Here is a 22,911-nt window from a genome sequence, read left to right on the forward strand (position 1 = left end):
GCCGACGCGCCCTGCGCTCCCCGCTGGCCTGGCTGGCACGTTACTGACTGAACTGGCTCAGTGCGGACAGTGGAGGAGCGAGGCCGCTGGGCCTCCCCCTGGAAGACCGCTACGCGGAAGGTCCTTTCACCCAATAATCACTCTACTTTTAAATTTTATTTTAAATAATCATAAATTACTTCTTTTTCTTTTAATAAATATGTGCTGCTTAAAAATGAGAAAAGTATATACTGCATCTTTAAGTAATGCACTTTGCTCTCTGGGTTTCTTCCCAGTCCACCTTATTAAAGTGCATTAATTAAAAAATAATGAACCACTTCTTTATCATTATTGTTCAAATAAGTCCAAATAATATTAATATGAAGACACTAAACCACTACCATTAGTACTGCAACCTAGCAGATTAACTCAATATCCTGCTCTATTTAATACTGTCCAGCAGAAGAAAATAACTAATTTCAATTTTAAACAAACTCACAAACAAAACAAAAGGAAACAAAATCTCACCACGGCCCTTCAACAAAGAACAGGAGCGGTTTGCTGGAGCTGCCAGGCATCAGTGTGCGGCGAGGGAGGAGGGCTGGGGAGGTCCCCACTCGAGGCCCCGGGTCTGGGGGGTGGGTGGGTGGGGTACTGAAGGCACGGAACACAGGCCAGGCTCCCGTGCTGATCTTCAGGCAACATACACTGCCTTGGGGGGCGGGGGGAGCAGGGGGAGAGGGAGGGCCTTTCCTCCTTTGTAGAAAACACCAACTCTTAGTCCGGGCCGCTGGCAGCTGAGCTGGTGGCCGTGAAGCCCCATCAGTCCACAATCAAAGGCACGTGTGGAATTCCACTCCCAGCAAAGGGGGAGTCCTTGGGGAAGCCGAGGCTTCCAGAGGGTCCCCTCTGAAACGTCAACGATCGAAAGACAACCCAAAGTTGACAGGGACTTTATTCTCTCCTCTCTTCACGGGGGCACTGCCCCTTGGGCAGACCGGGTTGGCTCCCGGCCTGGGGGTCCTCCATCTTTTCGGGTACCTGTGGCATCATGTGTAGGTAGGGGGTGGCTGGTGGCCGCCCAGCTGGGGTCCCCTCAGCCCTTGGTGGGGGCGCTGGGTGCTTCTCCACAGTTCACAGGTAGGGGTTTTTGGTCCTGCCCAGGCGGGAGAACGGACGCAGAACGGTGCTCACCCAGCAGCTTGAGAGCTGCCTTCTCTCCTGGACAAGCCCCTCCTCCCTCCTGGGGAGGGTTCTGCCCCCACTGGGGCGTCTCTGCTCTGCCACGTCTGGGACCTGGGCCTTCCGCCCCCAGGCCCCCCCAGCAAGCGCCATGCTAGGGTCCTGTCGGCAACAGTGGGAACCAAATGAAGGGACTTTGGCTTGTGGAGGGAAAGAAAGTGAAACGCAAACACAACCAACAACCTCCCAGCAAGAGCATGACAGAAAAGCCCCATCTGCTCCTCGTCCCATCCCCCATGAGGCTGACCGCCCTTGGGCCCCCAAACAACCCCTAAAATAAGACCAAAACCCAAGGGCTGACATAGAAGCCCCAAATCAATAAACCTCTCCCAAAACATGCAAAAGAACTGCCCACCCAGAAACACCCAAAATAAAGTCTGTGCAGACGGTGAAGAGCCCACCCGCTCTGTAAACTCTGGGGCTGCGGGTCCAACGCAGATGGGGTGCCCCAGGCAGGGGACTCCCTTGTCAAGGCCAGGGACAGTGACGGGTAAGCGAGGTGGTCCTTGCTGGCACCTGTGGAACTGCTTTCTCTTCAACCGACAGACAGTGACAGTGGCCCGGCCCAGGGACGGGCTGAGCTCCCAGGAGATGCCTCCAAGCCCCAGCGCCACCCGCGGTGGGCGGCCGCAGTCCCGGGGAAACCAGCACAATTCATGAATACAGGTTTAGGATGATCCAAGGACCACCTCCGGTGGCGAGGTGCTAGCCACAGAAACCCGGCTGAGCAGGGGCAGGGCGCGGGAGGCCCCTGCCATCACATCTTTTCCAGATCTGCAGCCAAGGCACAATCAAGAGTTTCCCACCTGGCCTGCCCCAAATGGTGCCAGATGCATCAGCCAAGTCACCGAGGTGCCCACACGGGGCTCAGCTTTCTCGCCTCTGGTCCCAGGCCTGGTGCTCCCCCCCCTCAGTGTGGGCCCCCGCCAGACCTTACCTGCCAGCCGGGGGACAGCCCGGAGGGGAGCATGGCTGAGCTCACGCATTCTGCAGGGTTTAACGTCCCCCCCACCCCCTCCCACTTTCCCTTTCCCCTTTGTCTTCATCTCACCACTCATCCACACCCAGGCTGGAAGGACCCATGGCCTCCCATTAGTTCTTTTTCTCCAGGTAGTTGGAGGGCACCCAGCCTTTGAAGGGCTTCGCCCCGTCCAGGATCTGGCAGTACCACCAGCCGTTGGGGTTCCTCTCCAGGACCTCCATGGACACGCCCTCCTGGAAGCCTGCTGTCTCCTCGTCCCCCTCATAGTCCGCGATGGAGACATACACATCTTTGAGGTTGTTGTGGATGAACTGGGACTTCTCGATGGGCTTGGGGTGCACGGGGGACACGGGGATGCCGTTGCGCTGGGCGGGCAGCAGAGGCGCGTCCGAGCCCTGGCTGGCAGCCCGTTCGGCCAGGCGGCCCTTGGCCTCGGCGGCAGCTGAGCGCGCACTGCTGAAGGAGGAGTTCCGGCGGACGCCTCGGAGCCCGTCGGTGGCCGTGAGTGACTCGTTCCTCCGCAGGGCACAGGACAGGTTGTTGTCCTTGGGCGGCGGGGACACGAACACCGACTGAGGCCTCACCGCCACCTGCCGCACGCCGTTCCTCATCTTCACGGCGCCGGTAGCCGTGGTCTTGCCGAAGCCCCCGGGGGGCTTGGAGGGGATGGGCGGCGTGGCCCGCTTGCTCTGGTTGACGGTGTTCAATGCTTGGACCCGCTTCTCGATCTTTTCCAGGCTGTCGGACTTGCCCTCGTTCTGCTTGCTTTTGGGGCTTACTGCGTCTGGCTCTTTGCCAGAGGAGTCGGGTTGCTCATTCTCGCCGAGCACCAGATAGTGGGAAGGGGCCCAGCCCTCTAGCTCCCCAAACCTCACGTACCACCAGCCGCTTTCTAGCTTCTCGAGCACCTGGACCTCCACGCCTGCGGGGAAGCTGATCTCCGAGTCCTGGACCTTCTGGTAGGCGCTACATGTCGTGTAGGAGGTGGCCTGCCCTTCGCGTCCCTTCTTGGCGGGACACGGGGGTGTGGCGGCTGGGGGGGTAATGAGGTCAGCAGAGCCTCTTCTGGACCCCTCACTGGGACCTTCGAAGGCCGTGTGGGGGGGCAGCTCCGAATCCTCGCTCTTTGAGCCCCTGAGACCGCCCCGGAGCTGGCCCGTGGGTCTCAGCTGGCGCCGTAAAGTGCTGATGTCCATCTTCTCTTGACTCTGGGACTCTGCCCGGTTCAGGAACGGCTTGGGCCGGACCGACGGCTTGGCCCGGGCACACGAGGTCAGCCCCGCCTTCAGGTCGGCATCCCTCTTTGGCCCGACTGTAGGGGGGCCACGGATGCCTGCGTCCGAGGCAGAGCGGGGCTTCAGGTCACCGCTGTTCTTGGACAAGGAGGAGGAAGAGGAGGAGGAAGAGCAGGTGGTATTGATGGTGATGGACGAGGAAAAGGAGGCTGAGGAGTGGTTCTTCCCCAGTTCCGCCTGGGCGTTCTTCTCCACCTTGAGCTTCAGGAGGGATGACGATTTGGGGGAGCCTGACTTGGGGGAGTTTTTCCTGGCCAGGGATAGAGGGGAGCCCCCGGGGGAGTCGCTGTCCCGGGAGGAGCGTCTGGCTGACAGGGCGTCCTCCGCACATGGCCGGAAGCCCTCGTTCTCATAGATGGTCTCCTCCTCCACGGCCACGTCCTCTGAAGAGCCGCCCACCCGAAAGCGGGCCCGCCGCAGCGAGGAGGCAGGGGAGGGCCTGTGGGCCTGGGTGGGCCGCCTGTCTCCCGAGCCGCTGTCCTCCGTGGGCTCCTCGCTCAGCTCCGGCTCTGAGTCGAAGCCAAAGGCAGGGATGTCATACTCTGGCTCCTCGTACTTGAGCTTCAGCGGGGAGTCCTGGCTTTCGGCAGAGCCCACCGGGCCCTCCTCAGCCTCCTTGGGCTTGCTGGGGGGTGCCGGTGGGGGTACCTTGGGCCGGGTCAGCGTGCTCGTCCGGCGGCTCAGGTTGGGCTTCTTGCGCTTATCGATGTATGACGCAGGGGCCCAGCCCTCCTTCTCACCGATCTGAACGTACCACCAACCGCCCGAGTTCTTATCGATGACCTAAGGGGGGGGGCAGGCCAGTGAGTTGGGAGGATCACTGGACCCTACGACAATGTGCCAGGCTAGGACACAGGGTCTCCATTTCACAGATGAGCCAAGTGAGCTGCTGAGTGAGTGGCCCAGGGTAATACGTGCTGGGCTGGAATTCAAACCCGGGTCCCTATCACCTCCTACTCCCCCACACCCTCTCCCCTGGTCCTCCCAAGTCTCCATCAGCACCCTGGTCGAGCCAGCCTCATCTATAGACCCCTGTCTCTCCCACTAGGCTATGCTTCTGTCCCTACAGAACCCAACTCGCCAAGGATCCATAGGTATAAAAAAATGCAATTCCACTGCCCTTCATCCTACCCCCAGTATTGCTAGGTCCTTCGTCGGTGACGATGGAAAGGGTGTCTCAGGTCAGAAGAGAATGGGAAGATGCAGGTGAGCCGAACTGGGAAGTATGGCCTGAGCCCAGAGCCTCCCTGCAGAGCACCTCCCTGGTGCCCCCACTGCCTGTGGTCATTTTGCTGCATGTGGGATCCCAATAAAATCCCACTGGCTGAAAGGATTTCTTTGTGTTAAATGATTTCCTGTGGGAAGGATGAGGGTCTTTCAGTCATTTCCATGTTAGTATAAATTAGTTCAAAGAGCTTCTTTCTTAACTGCAATTTGAGAGCAGGTAAAGGCCAGGAGTGTGGTGCTGGTTGTGCTGCTATATTTGGATTGGGGAACATAAAGGGAAGATAATTTTGGATTGTGGGACACTCCTGGAGAAAGAGGTACTGGGGAGGGGGTGGGGAAGCATGAAAAAACTGGCACTAGGGGAAGAGGGGCAGGGAAGGAAGAGAGAGAGAGAGACTGCCGAAGGCAAGCTCTGCTTGAGACCAGCCCTCTGCAGACCCCACCAAAGAGGAAGGACTTTTCTCCTTCCTTTGGTTCTATAGTCCTTCCTTCGCCCTGCCCTCCCCATACTTAAAATTTAAGCTTGGGTAGATCCTAAGTACGACAGTTTGGTTAGATGGTGAGCTTTGGAGGCTCTTCTGGAAACCTAGGCACCACTGACAGAATGATTTCTCTCGGAAATTTAGTTCCAAATCCAAGACATGTGATGGAAAACATTCACACTGGGGACATCATTTCCACAGGCGGAGGCTGCCCGGGGGCTCTTCCGACAGCTGTTAATTGGATTTACCCCGTTACTACACGAGCCGCTCCGGAGAACTGAGCCGCCTCACAGATCTCCGCCCCCTGCAACAGCCACAGAGTAGAGTCTCATAAATGCTAGGCTGGGGGGCGCACCACAGAGTCTGTTACCCCACTTGGCAGAGACAAATAAAGCCTGGGGAGAGAAGGGACTGTATCCAAGGCCAGAGGCGCCTGCGGTGTGGACATGGCCAGAACCCAGGTCCTTAGTACTTTGGCTGCGTGGACCACCTTCTCCCAATAGCACCACTCACTAAGGGGAGTTCTTCAGAATCTCGGCCCCCAAGGTGCTCCCGGGAGACAAAGTGTGCTGGGGCCAAATGGGTCTGGGCAATGCTGCCATTCTAGTCCCCTCGTAGAGGTGCACAGTGACATCCCTATAGCGTAGGCTCTGACAAGTTCTGCAATGAAAACCACGTAACTGGGGTGGGTTTCGTTTAACCCGCTGTCCTTCAAACCTCCTCAAGCACAGAAGCCCCTTGCGTCCAGGCACCTCCATCCGCAGCGCCCACCGCATGCTTTGGGAAACGCTGCTGTGAGGGACGCACTGGGTGGGGACAGGAGTCCTGGATTCCCGTCCCGACTGGGGCACTTACTGGCTCAAGGCAAATTCTCATCCCCGGGGGGCTTGCTTTTGTGTCTTTCCCGCCCACCCCCCTGCCACGTTGCCAGCAAGGCATAAATGGGAAACATGGCAGGTCTTTGAGCAGCATGACTTAAAGCCCTCAGCTTCATGGCCGAGACTCACCTCCGCCTTCTGTCCACCCCGAAAGCTGATGCCATCAGAGATGCACGACTGGAATTCGGCAATGGTGTAATACTCCACCTCAACAGAAGGGGGCTCTGGCGGCTTGGGCAGCTGGAACCCCTAAGGCAGAGAAGGGCTCAGTCAGCAAAACCCGCCTATCAGAAGGCGTTTACACGGGGGGGGGGGGGGGGGGGGGCCCACCGGCCTGAGGAAGGATCTGTCACACGCGGCTCAAGCTGTCTCCCCCAAGGGACTGTTCTCCCGAGCAGACTTTCCACTAATACCTCTGATTCACTTGAAACTCCTCTGCACTATCACAATGATCAGTTAGTAACCGTAATTTCCACCCCGACATCGCTGGAGGTCCAGTTTATAGATGCTTCAACGGCTAGGTCCCCAAAAGAAAATTAAAAAGCAGAGAGGTTGTTGTAACAAAGCCTGTGCCAACTGCCCTGTGGGAGGAGAGCCACGTCCTTAAGTCGAGGCAAGGGGCCGCAGGGGTGACATCTGGCATCTCTTCGGGGACGGGGAGGGGTGGAAGGGGGCGTGGAGGTGGGTGAGGAGGGCCCCAGGTGGCTCATCGCGATGCTGCCAAATGGTCAGGCAAGCACTGAACAAAACTCGAGACCCTCTGTTCTGTGGGCAGGGTAGAACATGCTGGATTGGTGACACCAATATCTAAGCATGACATTCAAGGACATTTAGAATTTGGCTGTGGCCATCACTTCTGAGCCTTGTTCATTTACTGCACAAACATTTATTGTGCATCTTCTGGGTGCCAGACATCGGTCAAAGGCACTGGGCATTTAACAGTGAAGCAAGAGGACAACCCCCTTGCCCTCATGAAGCGGACATCCTAGTTTCATCTGGCCTCTCTACTCTGGTCAAAACGGATTTCATGCCGCCCCATTACTTTCAGTAGGTCCCAGTATCACACAAAGGGGTTAAAGCAAAACAAAAAAGTGTGTGGGGGGAGGAGGGAGCGGGTAGGGAGAGGGAAGCCACTGGGGTGTAACAGGAAGACCTCAGAAGACCTCTGCCTTGCAGCTGGACACGTGTGGGCTCCAGTCCCAGCTCGGCAGCTCAGCAGCTGTGCGGCCTTGGGCAAAGCCTGTGACCTCTCTGAGTCTCAATTTCCTCGTCCGTAAAATGGGTCATGAGAGGATTACTGAGATATATACATAACTTCTGGTCTAGCCAGGGACACAGGACGAGCTCCACAAATAGAAGCCAGAGCTGACCATTCCTTCTGAAACACCACCCTATTCCTTAGAACCTTCTGCATCCTTCACGGCTCGGCCTGTCCTAATCCTGCCAGTCACAGCCCAGCTGCCTTGGGTCGCAGTGAGCGAAGGGCAGGAGGAAGCTGCTTTTGAGGGACTTGCCCTGCCCTGATGCCTGGCCCTGCAGGTGCGTGTGTGTGAGCAGATGCGGCCCAGGCCCCAGCCCAGCCCTGACCCCCCGCCAGGTGGGATTCAGCCGCGTCTAGCAGCCCCGCATTTGGTCTGTGTGGAAGGACGACCCCGTTCTTGCCAAATTCGAGTCTGTCTGAAAATAATCCGCTGGGACTGAGAGAGATGGGAGGACAGGAGAACTCACAGTTTAGTCATGGAAAACTCGAGGGGACAATGACATAGGAGCTCCCCTGGGGCTTCTGGCCAGGGCAGGGGTGGTCTCATCCCCACGGGCCTAATCCTCAAACCCTGTTTACTGACGGCCCGCTCTTCCTGGGACGCTGCTCCCCCCTCTCCAGGGCAGAGGTCACGGATCACGGTGACCCTTACCACTAAGCCCAGCGAGACTGCAGGGACCTTTCTCCACACGGTGTGGCAGGCAGTCCCTCCGAGAGCTGACACGGGAAACAGAAACCCTCACATGTCATCCCATACCCTCCTTCCCGCAGCTCTAGGAGACGGCTGCCATTGTCCCCATCTTAGGAGGAAATTGAGGCTCGCGGGTGGTAATGGACTTGCCCAGGGTCTTGCTATTCCTGAGTGTCAGAAGTGGAATATGAATCCACGCCCGGCAGGCTCGAAGCCCCACTCTTTTCCACTGCACCCCGCTGCCCCTGAGGAGAGTTCTCTGTACTAGGGCTTCCGGCCTGCCATCGGCATCACGGCCACCTAAGCCCCGTACCCCAAGTGCATATCTGCTTCCCCGATGGTCAGCACACCGGGACCCGCACCCCGAGGAGCCAGGGACCCCCACAGGTTGAGCCTCTCGCTTTCAGCACTCGCGAGTCCTGGCTATTTACCCCTCCCCGGAGGGTGCTCCCCGGAGGGTGCTCGCCGGGCTGCCCTCTGCCCTCGCAGGCCCTGGCATCCACCGCAACCACTGGCTACTCCTGGGCCAGGAAGGCGGAGCTGAAAGGCTTCCAGGCGCACATGAATGGCTGCCCCGTTTCCAGCCCCTGGCAGTGCCCTGGCCAGTCTAAACGTTTACGTCTGCCAGTGGAGTGGCTGGGATGGACTGATTTAGCTTTGGAGTGCAGTGCGGTTCTGAATATAAACTGTCCAGTGAGGCCCCTGGGATGGCTGGGATCGCCAGGCTTTCCTCTCTGCCCCCGGCCCCACAAAGCTGGCAGCCTAGCAGGGCCCTGGAAAACCCCTGGACTGACAGGCACTGAAATGAGACCACCAATGAGCTGGGGCCGTTAGGTTGCACCCCCAGAGACAGGAAGAAAACTGGGAGAAGAAATTCAGCGCACGTACCAGGCTCGATTCTCTGCGAGGTGGAGGCCTTGTCCTTAGGTTCGGGGAGCCTAAAACAAGACACATGGCTTCAGAAAGCCCAGCCAGACAATAGGCAACAGTGCTGGAAACTGCCTGACCTAGGTATGGCCACCTCCTGAGCCTGGGACGTTCCTGGTTTTGTCCCACATTCTGGAAGGACCCGTGCTCTCAGGCACTATAGTTTCTTCACTAGGAAACCACAGACCTCTAAGCTTCCTGGGCTGTGTTTCAGGGGATCCACAAACCCTCTAAAATGATGTGCACATTTCAAAATGTACAAAGAGGCATTTTTCAGGAAAAAGGGTAAGTAGTTCTATCAGATTTTCAAAAGTTAGGAGCAGAGACCGTGTCTATTTTTCACTCACTACCAAATCCTTAGAAGCTGGCACGCTGCCAGGCAAGAGTGGGTGCCCAAGACACACTTCCCGACTGATTTGCCCAAAAGGTTTCAAGTACAAGAGCTAACTTAAAACCAAGTTCAGAACTAAACTAAAAAACAGCTTTCCTCCAGATTTTAAGGATGGCTGGACAGAAACAGAAGCTGGTCTCATAACGTAGGACAATTTAACCTTGAACTGAAGATGCTGTTGAGCCAGGGAAGGACAGAGATTTGGAGGGAACCAGGTAGCGGGTTTCTCTTATAAGCATGGAGGATATTCCTAAAGAATGCCCTCTCAGACGGCTTGGGGAGGGTAAAGCCATTCCTCCCAAGTCTTTTAGGCTTCCGGTAACTGGCGGGAGGCCACAGGGAAGGAGGGGAGGAGGGGTAAGGGGGGGAAAGATGTTCTACTGGCTTTCAGTCTGTAAAGCAGCCTTGCGCAGGGAGCCCCCATTTCCCAGCCTGGGGGACACACTGATCTGCAAAGGCGGGAATGCCAGCGGCTTACGTACTCCTGTAACTGATCCTCAGTGCAGGAGTTGTGAGGAATTGCCTTGTCCGCCCACGATTAGCATGAAACAAGTCCACAGAGTGAGGCCAGGGTTGGGGTCAGTCTAGATCTCCCTGCACCCTGTGGCCGCTTTCCAAAGAGCGGTGCAGGGAGGACGCGGGGGTCAGGGAGGTTCTTACTGATCTGGGCCCTCTGCGGGGCAATCCTGGCCACGGCTGGCGAGCCCTGGGCCAGCTTGGAGACGCTCCGCTCAGGGACGCCCAGGCCACTACTGCTGGCGGCATTGCAGAGGATGGGCAGGCTGATCTCCTTCTTGGTGACGGGGGCCTCAGGGCCCTCGCCTTCGGCCGGTGGAGTCTCCTTATCCCCGGATGCCTTCTTGTTCAGCAGGTTGCTGATCTCCATGATGTTCCCGATGATCTCCACTGGGCCTGCCAGATTCTTCTTGCGGGCTGGCAGGTCATCCTTGGCTTTCTTCAGGTAAGAGGCTGGCGCCCAGCCCTCTTTGCCCAGGTACCTGCGGGCAGGGGGAAGGGGCGGAACATGGCATCACCCAAGCACGGCTGCCTGACCTCACACCCCACCAGGCTCCGTCTGGCTGGGCCCAGCTGAGCCTTTTCAACCGTGTTCTCCGACACCTGGCAATCCCACTACTCTGGAGGGGAGTGGAACTGAGGGCCGGTGGAAAAGACTTCTAGAACACCAATTCTTCCTCTCTGTCTCCTTGCTCTCTGCCTGATCCCTCCTGGTGTGGGCTCTCGTGCTCTGCAAAGTCAGGCAAATGTGGGACGTCAGGATTAGAAGACCCCTCAGATTCGGAGGTGCCCAAAAGGTAGACTCCACGGTAGCCTGCTGCCTCACAACAGAGAGAGCAACGCTAGAGAGAAGATAAGAGCAGGTGTGAATGTGGTGCATTAGTTGGGTACCCCCTGGCAAAGGGAAGTGTTATCAGAGAGGTGAAGAAGCAGCATAGGTAAGAGAAGGTAGGAGCCCCGACTTCTGGTCTCTGGTCCCTTGGACAAGTCTCTACCCTGGAGCTCAATTTTTTTTCTCTTCTGCAACCTGTAGGGATAGAGTAGCTGCAAAAATTTATCCAGAGGGGCGCCTGGGTGGCTCAGTCGTTAAGCGTCTGCCTTTGGCTCAGGTCATGATCTCAGGGTCCTGGCATTGAGCCCCGCATTGGGCTCCCTGCTCAGCGGGAAGCCTGCTTCTCCCTCTCCCTCTCCCACTCCCCCTGCTTGTGTTCCTGCTCTTGCTATCTCTCTGTCTAATAAATAAATAGAATCTTTTAAAAAAAATTATCCAGAAAGATAGGATATATTGAGACCTATTAGGAAGCGGCCTGTAAAGAAGAGTGACCCGGTGGGTAAGGTATCAGTGCAACTGCAGGGGTGATGGACAGATCAAGTTCGCAGAACAAGTCAATAAACAGACCGGTGCGAAAGGTAACATTTCGGGGCACCTGGCTGACTCAGTCAGTTAAGCGTCTGCCTTCGGCTCAGGTCATGATCCCAGCGTCCTGGGATCGAGCCCCGCATCGGGCTCCCTGCTCAGCGGGGAGTCTGCTTCTCCCTCTGCCCCTATGCCTGCTCTCTGCATGCGTGCTCTCTCTCTCTCTCTAATAAATGAATAAAATCTTAAAAAAAAAAAAAGGTAACATTTCAAATTAGGTAGGGACGAGGTATCAATAACCCACCTGGAGATGACTGATTACTCAATTAGGAAAAGCAAGTGCGATCCTGGCCTCACACCATAGAGCAAAATAAAAAACGCAAGTTGTGAATATTTGCTTAATCTTGGGGGTTGTTCGGGCCTGGTTAGTACTTGGATGGGAGAAAATCTTTCTAAATAGGACTCCAAAAGCCAAAACCATAAATGGAAAGACTAAAAGCACATGACTGGATAAAATGAAAACCTTTGGTATGGCAAAACAAAACCAAAATGAAACAAAACAAAATCAAAACCCATAAACAAGAGCAAAAGGCAAATGATAGGGCTGGCTTAATTTGAGGTGATTTGATGACTTCTGAAAAGCAGCTTTTTCCTTTTTTCCCCATGGTGTTGAGAGCTTTTCATCAAGCCCATGAAGAGCTTACTTCCTGGGCCAGCACTTGCTGGCCATTGCCCCTGAGTCTGGGTTGCAGTGTCCCTGTCTGCTCCCTGGGATACATCTGGCTCTTTGGAATGGCTCCTCCATGCCAGATGTCTGACAGTCCCCCCTCTCTTGCCTCCCTGATCTGACCTTGTTGGGTGTTCATTAGGTGAGAGAAAAAGGAACATGAAAGCTAAAGTTTCTATCAGCACGTCTGAGCTTTGCTGGAAAGCTTAGGTAGGAGGTGGCTTCTTATGTCCACACCACTGGAACGTACAGGCAGGCTGTCCCAAGCTCACTGGCCTGGCCCTCGCCCCTGTTTGGGGCTTGGAAGGCAGACATCAGTTAACAAATGGATGGAAGTTAAGGGGCTGGCCTGGCTTCCCAAGGTAATGGGTGCAGAGAGAAGCACAGAAATTTCAGGGGTGGATGGAAACAAAAGATGTAAAGATGCCTAATCTTACAGATGAGTCAAGATGCAAGTCTCAGAAAAGCCAAGCAAGCAGCAGAGGGCCCGAGGTTAGCTGTTGGCAGCATCTGGCCCAGAACCTGGTGCTCCCGCATCTCAGAGAAAAGATGAAGAAGAACCTGCTGCCTGTTGCAGGTGTTTTCCTACAAGAACACTGGGGAGATGGGGAGCGGGGTCTTGTGGGAGTGATGGTCAGGCCTGCTCACTGCCCTGAGTGCTCGCATTTCAAGCCCTGTTGTGTTCCTCCGGTGTTACATGGATAAAATTAGATTCCGGGCAGACAGATTCAGGGGAATCAGGAGCGGCTGTGTGTGTCTGGGTCCAGCTCTCTCACATCTGCTTCCCAGCTCTGGAGCACGGAATGACTCCAGAGGGAAGCAAACTGGAAAAGGAGGGAGGGAGAGAGAGGGAGGGTATGTGTGTGTGAGGGGAGAGGGGAGAAGACAGGCAGGAAATGAGGATCAACATAGAGCCTGGAATGGTGGGAAATGACATATTTCAGGGGGTGTCTGGCAGCCTTCCTAAGGTGGAATCTTTTCAGGAGGGTTTTCTCAGTTGAAGCTCCCACTGAGAGCTAAAGGGTTAGGCCATGAGGACAAGAGTTGACGAGAAGAGACAGCTTGGAGTGACCTTGTTGGGCATTTTAAGAAACTAAAAGACCCCAGCAGCCTTGTAGATAACCCCCAGGCAAGTGGTTTAGGTTACCAGCCTGCCTTAGAATGTTTGCTGGCCTTCCCATGTTGACTTGTGGTTGCTGGATTTGGGGGTTGGGTCTAGTTTCTTAGAGAACGTGAAAGTCTAGGGGCAGTGGCTTTGGGCAACGTATGTCCAGGCACGGGGTCCTGTCTCACCCAACAGAGCAGAAAGGGAACCCCCAGCCCTCCTGACTGGTATGCATGGGGCCAAGGGCAGGGGTGGCTACGTCTTGTCAGGTCACATTAAGGCTGAATCCCATGTGGCCAGTGACCTTCACCCAATCTTGACCCCATGGTCTGCTGTGGTCCGAGATACTGTCTCATGAGTGTCCACGTCCCTTGTTCAATCCTGTTCCCACTGTGGGAAATGGCTCAGAGCTCACATCCTGCCGACAGTGGGTCTGGGCTTCCCAGGTGTGATGGGCTAAGGAGTGGTCCCGAGCCCACAGATGCGGGACTGTCAGAAACTGGGTGAAATCACCACAGCTGAGCCACTTCTAAAGCACCCAGAAACATTTCCTGCAAACAAGGCCCCCCCGGGAGGGTGCTGGCTGGCCTCAGAGCCCCAGGGCAGAGGGGACTGGAGGGCAGGATTTGGTAGGGGACAGGTGAGTGAAGCCCACAGGCTTGAGTTTGCTTCCAGGACTGCTGAGAAAGCTCCCCACTCCCCTTCCCACACTCCCACATGGTGTCTCAGCTGGGAAATGTGATTTGGCCCTGCAAGAGGGAGGCGCAGGGGGAGGAGGCCTCTGACCTAGGCCTGGGCTCAGGCCTGGCTTCTGCCCTGGCTCTCTCAACCCCAGGAGCCAGCCCCGCAGAGGGGAACGGCCTGGGCAGAGCCGGCATCTGGGGCCCCCGGTGTTGAGCTGTGGGAAGCAGGGGCTGCCCACCAGGACCTCAACAAGGCCTGCGGATGCCAGCGCTTCGGGCGGCCTGAGCTACAGAGCGCACCAGGAGGCCAAGGCCGGACACAGAAAACCAAATTCAGATGTGCTGGACCCTCTTGGCAGATGCACGGGGCAGGGATTGCACCATGGCCTGCGAGCTGAGCCACAACTCTGGCTCTGCTTTCCGTGTCCCAGGGGAGAAGCTGCAAGACGAGCGCTCTGGTCGAGCCGTTCAGCCGTGCAGAAGCAGCCAAGCCCGGGCTGTGGGCGCACAGCCGCCGTCAGCATCTGCCTGCCACTGGAACCCACAGTCCTTCTGCCGTCGGCCCTGCTGCTCGGGGCCGGGGGGGTGGGGGGGGGTGGTGGTGGGCAGAGGTAGCTCTTTCTTCCGCTGAGGCTCCTACCTGATGTACCACCAGCCCTCCAAATTCTTCCGGATCACTTCCACAGTGACGCCCTTCTCAAAGCCAATCTCGTCCTTGCTTTGGCTGGTGTAAGGCTGCACAGTGACATACTTCTCCTCTGTGGGGAGCGAAGCAAGGAGGTGCGGTTATTTGAGGCTGGAGTGCAGGCCCTCCTTCCTGTCTTCTCCTCCCCTGGCCTGGCCCTGCTCAGCTGGGCGCCTCACCGCTGCTCCCGGTGTGTGCAGAAGCCAGCCGGGGCCCCGGGCGGCCTGGCTCAGCCCTGGCAGTACAGTGCTGGCTCTCCCGGCCTCCCAGCCCACTAAGAGCCGCCGGGTGCTGGGGCGGGGGTCCTCAGGGCCCCCAAAGCTCCCCCAGCGGAGGGCACAGCTAGAGGAATCTGCTCCTCGTGGGGCCTGAGGCAGGAAGTCCCTGGGATGTCTGGAGATCCCCGGCATGCCCTCCCCTTCCCTGAACATGCCATGCTTCCATCCGTGCCCTAGACTGGTTCTCGGAGTCCCTCTCCCACCTCTACCCCTTAGGTCCTGCCTCTGTCTGACCTTCCGGCAGCTCCAGGGGCACCTCCTTGGTGAAGGCTCCCCTGACCACTAATTCGATCGCCTCATCACATCATTTCCCCCAGAGGATTGTGGGGAACACGTGTTCTATGGGAACAGTTACATGTGTTTTAAGACAAGGGTCTGGCGGCCAAAGGATCGATGGCAGCACTGAGTGCAGCCACCAGGCAGGGCCTCCCGGAGTGCCAAGCTGACCACCCGGCTTGGCATTGCCCGTGTGCGGAGCTGCCTGCTCCAGGGTCCCCCCAGGTACTGGGAAGGAGGCGCCCTATGGGAACTCAGGAAAAGCCTGGGAGGACAGGTGTGGGGACAGCTCCAGCTTCCTGGATTCCTTCGGCTTCTCTCCTGCAGGGGCCCTGCTGCCTCTGCCTGCGCCCTAGCTCAGGCTTCCAGGGAGGTGCTTCTCCTGTGACCCACAGCTGCCGGCCACGGACACCCCGCCTCCTGGGTGGAGCGCCTCCCCAGGGGAACGTTCAGGTCTCAGGAAGGAGCACACATATCCCCACCCTCACCGTCTGGGAGAATGAGGAGCTGAGCTAGACAGAACTGGCCCCCTGGCCACACCTTTTGAGCGGGTCACCCCAAACTCATGCTGGCCCCTCCAGCCTGTGCCCGGCACACAATGGGGGCTCCAAAGGGACTAGGCAGTGCATCGTTGAAGGGCAAGGCTGTCTGAACAGGGGCACTAAGTGGGAGGCTTTCTAGGAGCTCAAAATAGCAGGAGGCCGGGTTCTCAGATGCCTACCCCCCTCCTCCCAGCTCCCAACTGTGAGGGTAACTCCTGGATGCCTTAGCGGGACCCTGATGGGCGGCCTAGTCTGAGTCTCTGGCAGGAGTGGGGGAGGGGGGCGGCTGCCACCCCAGCCCCTTGCGGCAGGAGGCCCATCTGTTCACGCTGGATTACCGGGGTCCCGCCTATAGCCCGGCACTGGGCCGAGGTAGCAGCTCCGTCCGGGGTGGAGGTGGCTTCCCTGCCGGGCTGCAGGGGCCGCGCTGATGGGCCTGGCTGAATCCAAAAGGTCGCCAAAGGCAAAAGTAGGTGACGACCCATGGGAGCCTCCACTATTCCTCAACATGCTCTTCTCAACGGCGAGCTCTTCCCAGAGGCAGGCCTTTCTCACCATCGCCTAGCTCTGGGAAACTTTCAGATTCCCCTCCAGCCACGCTGAGGAGAGCTGCCAACACTGCCCGAGAACCTCATCCAGCCAGATTCTGACTCGGGCCTTTGAGAAGCACAGTGTTGCGCGGGCCAAGCCTCGGCGCTCCTGCCTGCTGCTGGGCCCACTCCATTTTCCAGTGGGGCACGGTCAATCCTGGCCCGGGCCGTGGCCAGAAGGGCAGCGCCAGGCCCCGGGGATCTAGGGTTCTGAGGTTAGGGTGAGGCGAGGCCTGGGCTCCACATTTTGCCTTTGTTCAGCTGGGCTATTTTTAAAAAGCCTGTGGTTCCAGCAGGAAGCCATCATTAAAGTTTTCCTAGGCAAAGTTGCTTTCGCAGGGAAAAATTACAGGCCTTCTCTTAGAAAGATCAGAGGGGCCCTGCCCTGCTGCATGGCAGCGAACAGGGCCTCCCCAGGACGTGTGGGCTCAGGCCCCGGAGCCGTCAGGCCCGAACAGCAGCCTCTGCAGCCGCCGGTGTGTGTGCTGAGCACAGAGCACCAAGGGCCACAAAGGGGCCCTACTCTCCCTTGACCCTCTCAGGGAGGGCAGAGCCAAGCACCTCTGTCTTACCCAGGAAAGCTGAGCTGCTCCTGCAAAATGCCCTGTGCTTGGTGGCCCTCAGGCTGCCATGAACACAGATGTCTGGGAGTTTATGGTCCCAGGAAGAGGTCTGGCCAGCTCAGAGGTGTGTCCTGCCCCGTCACGGTGCAGGTTCTAGATGATGAGCACTCAGAGGGCAACTCTTCCAGTTGGTCTGGGTGGGGGCTGACTTTTCTGTCGTGGTGGCTTCGGTGGCAGAGGTGTGGCTTACCTCCATGTAGACACGTGCCACGTGGGTCTCAGGTTCCCAGCTCCCAGGTTTCCCTGGACGGAGCAGCAGAGCTGGCCCCTCTAGTGGACCAGGCCACAACCCCACCTGGGGGCAGGGGTGGGGGGTGGGGAGCCAGTAGGGAGGATGCCCGGACAGACTGAAATGGTCTCAGGGTGGGGCTGAGTCATTCGGGGTGCTTCGGGTCTCTAGAAGAGACCCTTAGGAATCAAAGTGGAGGAGAGGGGCGCTGTAAGCCCTGGGGGGCACCTCAGGGTTTCTGGGAAGCACTGAGGGGCCGTGGTCACTCTGACGTGCCATCAAAGGAGTTGGTGGCAACTCCGCCCTAGGGAGGGCTGACCAGGCCGCCCACTGGGTGGGTGGGTGGCTGGCTGGGGGAGGTGGACAGGCCTGTTTTGGTTTTGGAGGCGGGGGCTGGAGAGCCCTGCAGTTTCCAAACCACAGACGCCTCCTCTTTCAAATGCTTTCCCCTCCGTCAGCAGTCTCCCTGGCTCCCCTCCCGGCCCCCACAACCTACCCAACCCCACTGCAAGAGGCCTTTTGCTTCCAAAGGCCTGGTTGGCGGAGGGGCTGGGGAGTGGAGGCCCTGGGGAAGCACAGCTTCTCTCTTGTCTAGTTGTATATGACCCACCGCCTGTTTCCCCCCATCAGCTCCGCTGTTAGCAGTGGACTTTCTCCCAGCCAACTTTCTGCAAGTTTGTCTTGGCTGCCTGATTTAACTTAGCCCTGATTTAACTTAGGGCTAAGACTGGGAAATAATGCGTGTTTAGGTCTCTTATTGAGAGAGAGAGAGAGAGAGAGAGAGAGAGAGAGAGAGAGAGAGAGAGGGAGGGAGGGAGGGAGGGAGGGAGGGAGGGAGAGAAGTTGTGGGCTTGTGTTTGCTTACGTATTTGCATATGTATGGCTGTCTATAGAACTACGCATTTCGCTGGGCATGTGCGTCCATGTGTCGCACTGTGTGTGTACATATGGTTGGGGGGGTTACGTATGAGGCCGTATACGAAGCCGTACGTGTACTCGGCCGCCGCTGCAGAGGGGTACGTACATCATGGCCGTGAGCAGCCAGCTGGCGCATCTGTGAGCGTAAATGTGTGTGTGGAACGGTCTACATGTGCTTGCACAAGTGGAATTGTGTGTGTGGGCGTGTGAGCGGTGTGTGCGGGCTGGGTGCACGGGTAGGCGCGTTCGTCACTTGTGAGTGGCCGTGAGCTTGTGGAGAGAGTCGTGTGTGGGGCTTGGTGTACGATGGAGTCTGGAGCAGATGCTGGAGGGGATGGGGGGAAGGCCAGACCTTTGTCTCCGCTGTTTTTCCAGGCCAGCATCCCACTCTCCTCTGCTGCCAAGGCTCAGGGCGGCGTCCCAGGCCGGCCCCCCAGCAACGCTGCCCCACTACTCCTAGGTCTAGGGTGCCTCTGCTTTACGTTCAAGCTTGTTCTTGCGGCTTCCATGACTTGGCCTCCTGCCCTGCTCCAGCCCTCAGGGTCCAACCCCTGCTCCACCCTCAGGATAAGCTGGGCTCCCACCACCAGGGCTCTGAGCATGACGCCGAGCCAGCCACAGGCGGTGGCCACCTCGGTGTCCAGGCTTGCTGGCCTGGGGCTTGGGGCAGATACCAAAACATGGTCTCAGGGTTGTTGAGGAACAAGCTTTGGGGGTGGGGGTGAGAGTCACGGGGCATCCCTGCTGCGCTAGAACACGCCCTTCCAGCTGTGCTCTCTGCGGGACAGGAGAAATGGGCCCCCGCTGCCTTGCGGGCTCCGGAGACGTTTAGGGGTTCAGAGGCTCGCCCCTGAACATCCTACTTCCCAAGCTCCTAGATGTTGGAAAGGCCCTAAACCTACAAATGTCCTGATTTCCGATCAGCCTGGGTGGCAGGCCAGGGGCCTCCCTGGAATCTTCTTGATCGGGGCCCTCACAAAGTGCCAACGCCTAGTGCTGAAGACGCTGGAGGCTCCTGGCTGAACCCGCCGCCGCCTTCAGAGCTGGCTGGGGCCGTGCCCCGGGACCAAGCGGGACTGGCTTTTGCTCCCTTTCTAATTTCCCTGGAGCTAGCTGGCTGAAGGAGGGGGGCTGTGGGCTGGTCCTGCTTCCCACTCCGTGCCTAAGGAATGGCTAGAGCAGCTTCGGCTGAGGGAGCACCTTCTGAGAGGAAGCGGGCAATGAAGGGTGAAGGACGAGCAGGACAGCGCTGCAGGGACGGACACACCCCCAGTTCTCTTCATCTGAAGCTTCCAGGGCAAATGCGGCCTTTCTTAGTCCAGCTGTCCCCACAATCACGTCGTGGGTCCCATGACCCCCACCCGCCGGATGCTGGCAGAAGCCAGAGCCACCCCCAGTTCCCAGGCAGCCCCCTGTGCCCTCCTCCCCGACGGCCCCCAGCCGCAGAATGTGAGAGAAAGTCTGGCTGCCGAATCCGGGTGAGGAGGCCACAGGGAAGAGAGGAGCAGAGCTGAGAGAGGAGGCAGGGCGTTAGCGCGTGAGCGAGAGGGAGAGAGGCGGCCGCTGCGGGTCACGAGAAGCCGGCTCCCACGGTCACCTCGGCTGTGCTGCCTGTTGACCATCCCGCCCAGGGTCCACCGGCGATCCAGACGCCGCAGATGGGCCTTGCGTCTCTTGGATACTGGTGTGGGAGATGGCAATGGAACACGCGGCCGACGGAACCGGCGGAGAGAATGGAGATGAGGATGAGATGGGGCAGGGCAGGGATGGCGGGAGGGAAGGTTCATACTCCCAGGTCCTCATCACAGGGACCCAGCGGCACGCACCTGCCGGACGGGGGCAGATCTGCCTGGTGACACCACCGGCACCGGGGGAAAGGCTGTGGTTTATACCCGTGAGCCCGGGAGGGGCTGAGAACTTCGAATCCTAGCACCTGAGAGGTGAAAAGGGTCCTTGGCCCCAGCCTGGCACAGGGACGGCCCTCCAGGCAGTCGCGGGGCCCAGCACAGGGCCTGGCACGCGGCCGGTAGCTAGGAAATGTTGTGGAGTGAAATGCACACAGGGATGGATGCCATGGGCCTTGATTCTGCTCCTTCACTGCACACTGCCCGCTGGATCTGCAATAACAGGGGACCTGCCCCCCAGCTTCTCAGTGCTGCAGACCCCTCCGTCTAGCCCCCCGTCTCTGCGGTGGCATCCTGTGCCACTCCGCTGGTTGCTGTGGCCCAGCTCCACCAGCCCCCTGCCTTCCTCTGGGCTGCCCTGGTGGAACGGACCCCAGACCGGGGCAGCACCCCCGGGGCCCCCACCTCCTGGCACTGCAGAAGCTGGGTGGCAGGTTGCCCAAGTATAGGGGAGGGAGGCCAGCAGTCAGAGTCAAGGGAAAACTGTCCAGACACACCTGAGCCAAGCCTCCTGGGAAGTATTTGCTTTCCTTGAGGGAGGAGCAGTGTCTTGTTTGACCTGCCTCTTATAAGCAGGAGGCCTGGACAAAAGGTTGGGGGTATGCATTCAGGTGAGGTCTCACTGCCAGGTTACTGTGTCACCTGGGGCAGGCTTCTGTCCTTCTCTAAGCCTGTTCCCTCATCTGTCACGGGGGTTGACACCACCTGCCCAGGCATGGGAGGGGACAAGGGTCTCAACAGGCTCTGGAAAATAAACAAGGTCCTGTCTGAGGCCAGACTGGGAAGGACTCTGACAGCTGACCTCCCGGGCAGGTGTGTTCTGTGGTTTCCCTGGGGGCGGAGTTCGGCTGATGCCCAGGCCGGGGGCCCCCCTAGCCATAAGTGGTCTCTCTCTAGTTTCAACCACATATGAGGACTGTCTTGCCGAAGCCTCACAAAAGCCCTGAGCTGTCGGCACCATCCCCACATTAGAAACAGGAAGCCAGAGACGCAGGGGTGTTAAGAAACCCTCTGAGTAACACACCTAAGTGTCGGGGAAGCACACAGATCTAGATGGTCTGGCTCTGGAGCCCAGACTCTCGGCCGGATGATGTTCTTCCTCCTTGACTCTGCGCCCCTTAGCCCACCAGCAAGGGAAAAGGCCCCAACAAGAGGCTGGTGCTGATGCAAAGCCCACCAGGGAGGAAGTTTCCAGGGCATGGGGGCACCAGCAGAGACCCGGGTTCCGGGTCTGCCTCTGCCACAAACTGACCCGGGGGCTCTGGGGAGGTGACACCTGTCCGGACCTCTCAGAGGCAATGGATTGAGTGCTTCACAAAAGCACCTTGCCAGTGTTGGGCGTGGCCCCCATCATCATCAGTGGGTAAGAGGGTCTTCAACCTCCACCCCAGTCCTCCTACCTCCTACTGCTAACCTCTCAGAGGAATACGAGCAGATACCAGAATGTCTGATAACAGAAATAAACCAAAACAGCCAACTGTCTCTTCTTTCCAAAGCAAGGAAACACGAGTCCTTCGGGGAGATTTGATGGGACGGCAAAAGGCCTGGAGGAGAGATGGAGGTGGGTACAGAGAGACTGGTGGACACACCACAGAGATGCTGGGGCCTTGGGCTGGGAGACTGAGCCCCGAGCCCTCCTGTCCAGCGGGGTGGAGATGCCCAAGATAGGATGATGAAATTCCCAGCTGCCCAAACACTGCTGGGGGGGGGGGGAGGGGAGACTGGCACACACACACACACAAACCTGCACTGGCCGCCTGATTCTTCCTCCAGCAAGGTCCAAGTCCTCTACAACCTGCTACTGCTTGTTCTCTGCAAAGCCCTCTCTTCAAGCCAGACAGGCTTCTGTGCACACACACCTCTCCAGCCTACTCTGTCCTGTCCTCTGTCTCCTGACATCTCTGCTCTGACAATCTTAGCATAGCCTTTTCAGGAGGGGCTCCGATTACACACACACACACACACACACACATACCCCTCAGAGTTGCTTACAAGCAGAATGCTTCATGGCCTAGGGCGCAGTGGTGAAGAGCACTGGGCCAAGGAAGCTGACCGAGGCTCAAGCCTTACGAGGACAACCATGTAGCTAACCGTCTGGAAGCCTCAGTTCCTGCATCTGGAAAAAGGGGATGATAACAGGGCCTCCTAGGGTGGTGGGGAAGGCCTTTAAAGTACGAGGCCACACACCTGGGAGTGAATAAGACCTCACCCTACATCCTAGGGATTGTTATTCCTGAGAGACCCCGGGGTGACCCCAGCATGTGGAAGTGGGTAGGAGGAGCTCAGGGGCTAAAATCCTCCACCACTGCAGAGACCCAGAGATGAGACTGGGTGCAGGCCCAGCCCCAGGGCTCTGGAGCAGCCAGGAAGGACCAAGCCCCCAGCCTGAACATGCAAACCCTTCCGGATGGAGCCTGATCCCTGGAAACCTGTGAGGCAGCAGGGGCTGCAGCACTGGTCAAGGGACTGAAATGAAGCATTTCCACGGGCAGCAGGGTGGGGTTCCAACCGCCCGCAGTAACTGACGTTCAGGGGAAGGCGGAAGAGGGAGCTGGCGCTTTGCTTGGCAGGCTGCTTATTTTGGCCTGGGCAGCATGGAAGGGAGGGGGTGTGTGTGTGTGGGGGGGGGTACAGGCCTGGAGGTGGCCTGAGCCCTGGGTGACAGGCCTCCATCGCCCTGGCTCTCAGATGTGCCCGTTTGGACCATCCCTACTGACCGTTAGGGCAAGCGTTCCTGCCAGGACATGGGGGGGGGTTGGCAGTTACTAGGAGCAGGCAGCCAGGAACTGGAGGTGGCTCAGGAAGCCTGCTCTGGCGAATACCGGAGTCCACAGACAGGCTGACCAGGCCAGTGCTGGCCCGGCAGTGGGGGTGGGGGGGGTGGGGGTGGGGCAGGCTCTTTGAAACGCAAGGAGAAAACTCCAGAAAAACCCCACCAGGCCAGAGCTAATCAGAGGGGCTAGTGGTGCAAGGGCCACCTTGTGGTTCCTGCTACACTGAGAAATGACTCAGACCTGCTCTCTGTGTCTGCACTCTTGGCCAGGGTAACAGACACCCAGAGCAGAAGCTGTGTGCACACAGCCCTGTGGGGTCATCCCTGTGGCACAGAGCACCATGTGGGGT

General features: G+C 58.1%; 1 protein-coding gene across 6 annotated transcripts in view; it reads right to left on the minus strand.

Moving 5' to 3' along the window:
* Window positions 1–681: 681 nt before the first annotated feature.
* Window positions 682–22,911, minus strand: part of SH3PXD2A (SH3 and PX domains 2A) — a 229,114-nt gene continuing 206,884 nt past the window's right edge. For 4 of the 6 annotated variants that reach the window (XM_032423478.1, XM_032423477.1, XM_032423482.1 and 1 more), the window contains 6 exons: window positions 19,482–19,565; window positions 14,384–14,501; window positions 10,016–10,353; window positions 8,926–8,975; window positions 6,215–6,334; window positions 682–4,281 (listed from right to left, as the gene is read on the minus strand). In XM_032423478.1, the coding sequence (XP_032279369.1) occupies window positions 2,314–4,281; window positions 6,215–6,334; window positions 8,926–8,975; window positions 10,016–10,353; window positions 14,384–14,501; window positions 19,482–19,565 (2,678 nt within the window). In that variant the 3' untranslated portion in view covers window positions 682–2,313. The remainder of the gene's footprint in view (window positions 4,282–6,214; window positions 6,335–8,925; window positions 8,976–10,015; window positions 10,354–14,383; window positions 14,502–19,481; window positions 19,566–22,911) is intronic. The other 2 variants (XM_032423483.1, XM_032423479.1) reach the window with 2 other exon arrangements.

This window comes from Phoca vitulina, unplaced genomic scaffold (assembly GCF_004348235.1).
Source record: "Phoca vitulina isolate PV1807 unplaced genomic scaffold, GSC_HSeal_1.0 scaffold28, whole genome shotgun sequence".
Taxonomy (NCBI): domain Eukaryota; kingdom Metazoa; phylum Chordata; class Mammalia; order Carnivora; family Phocidae; genus Phoca; species Phoca vitulina.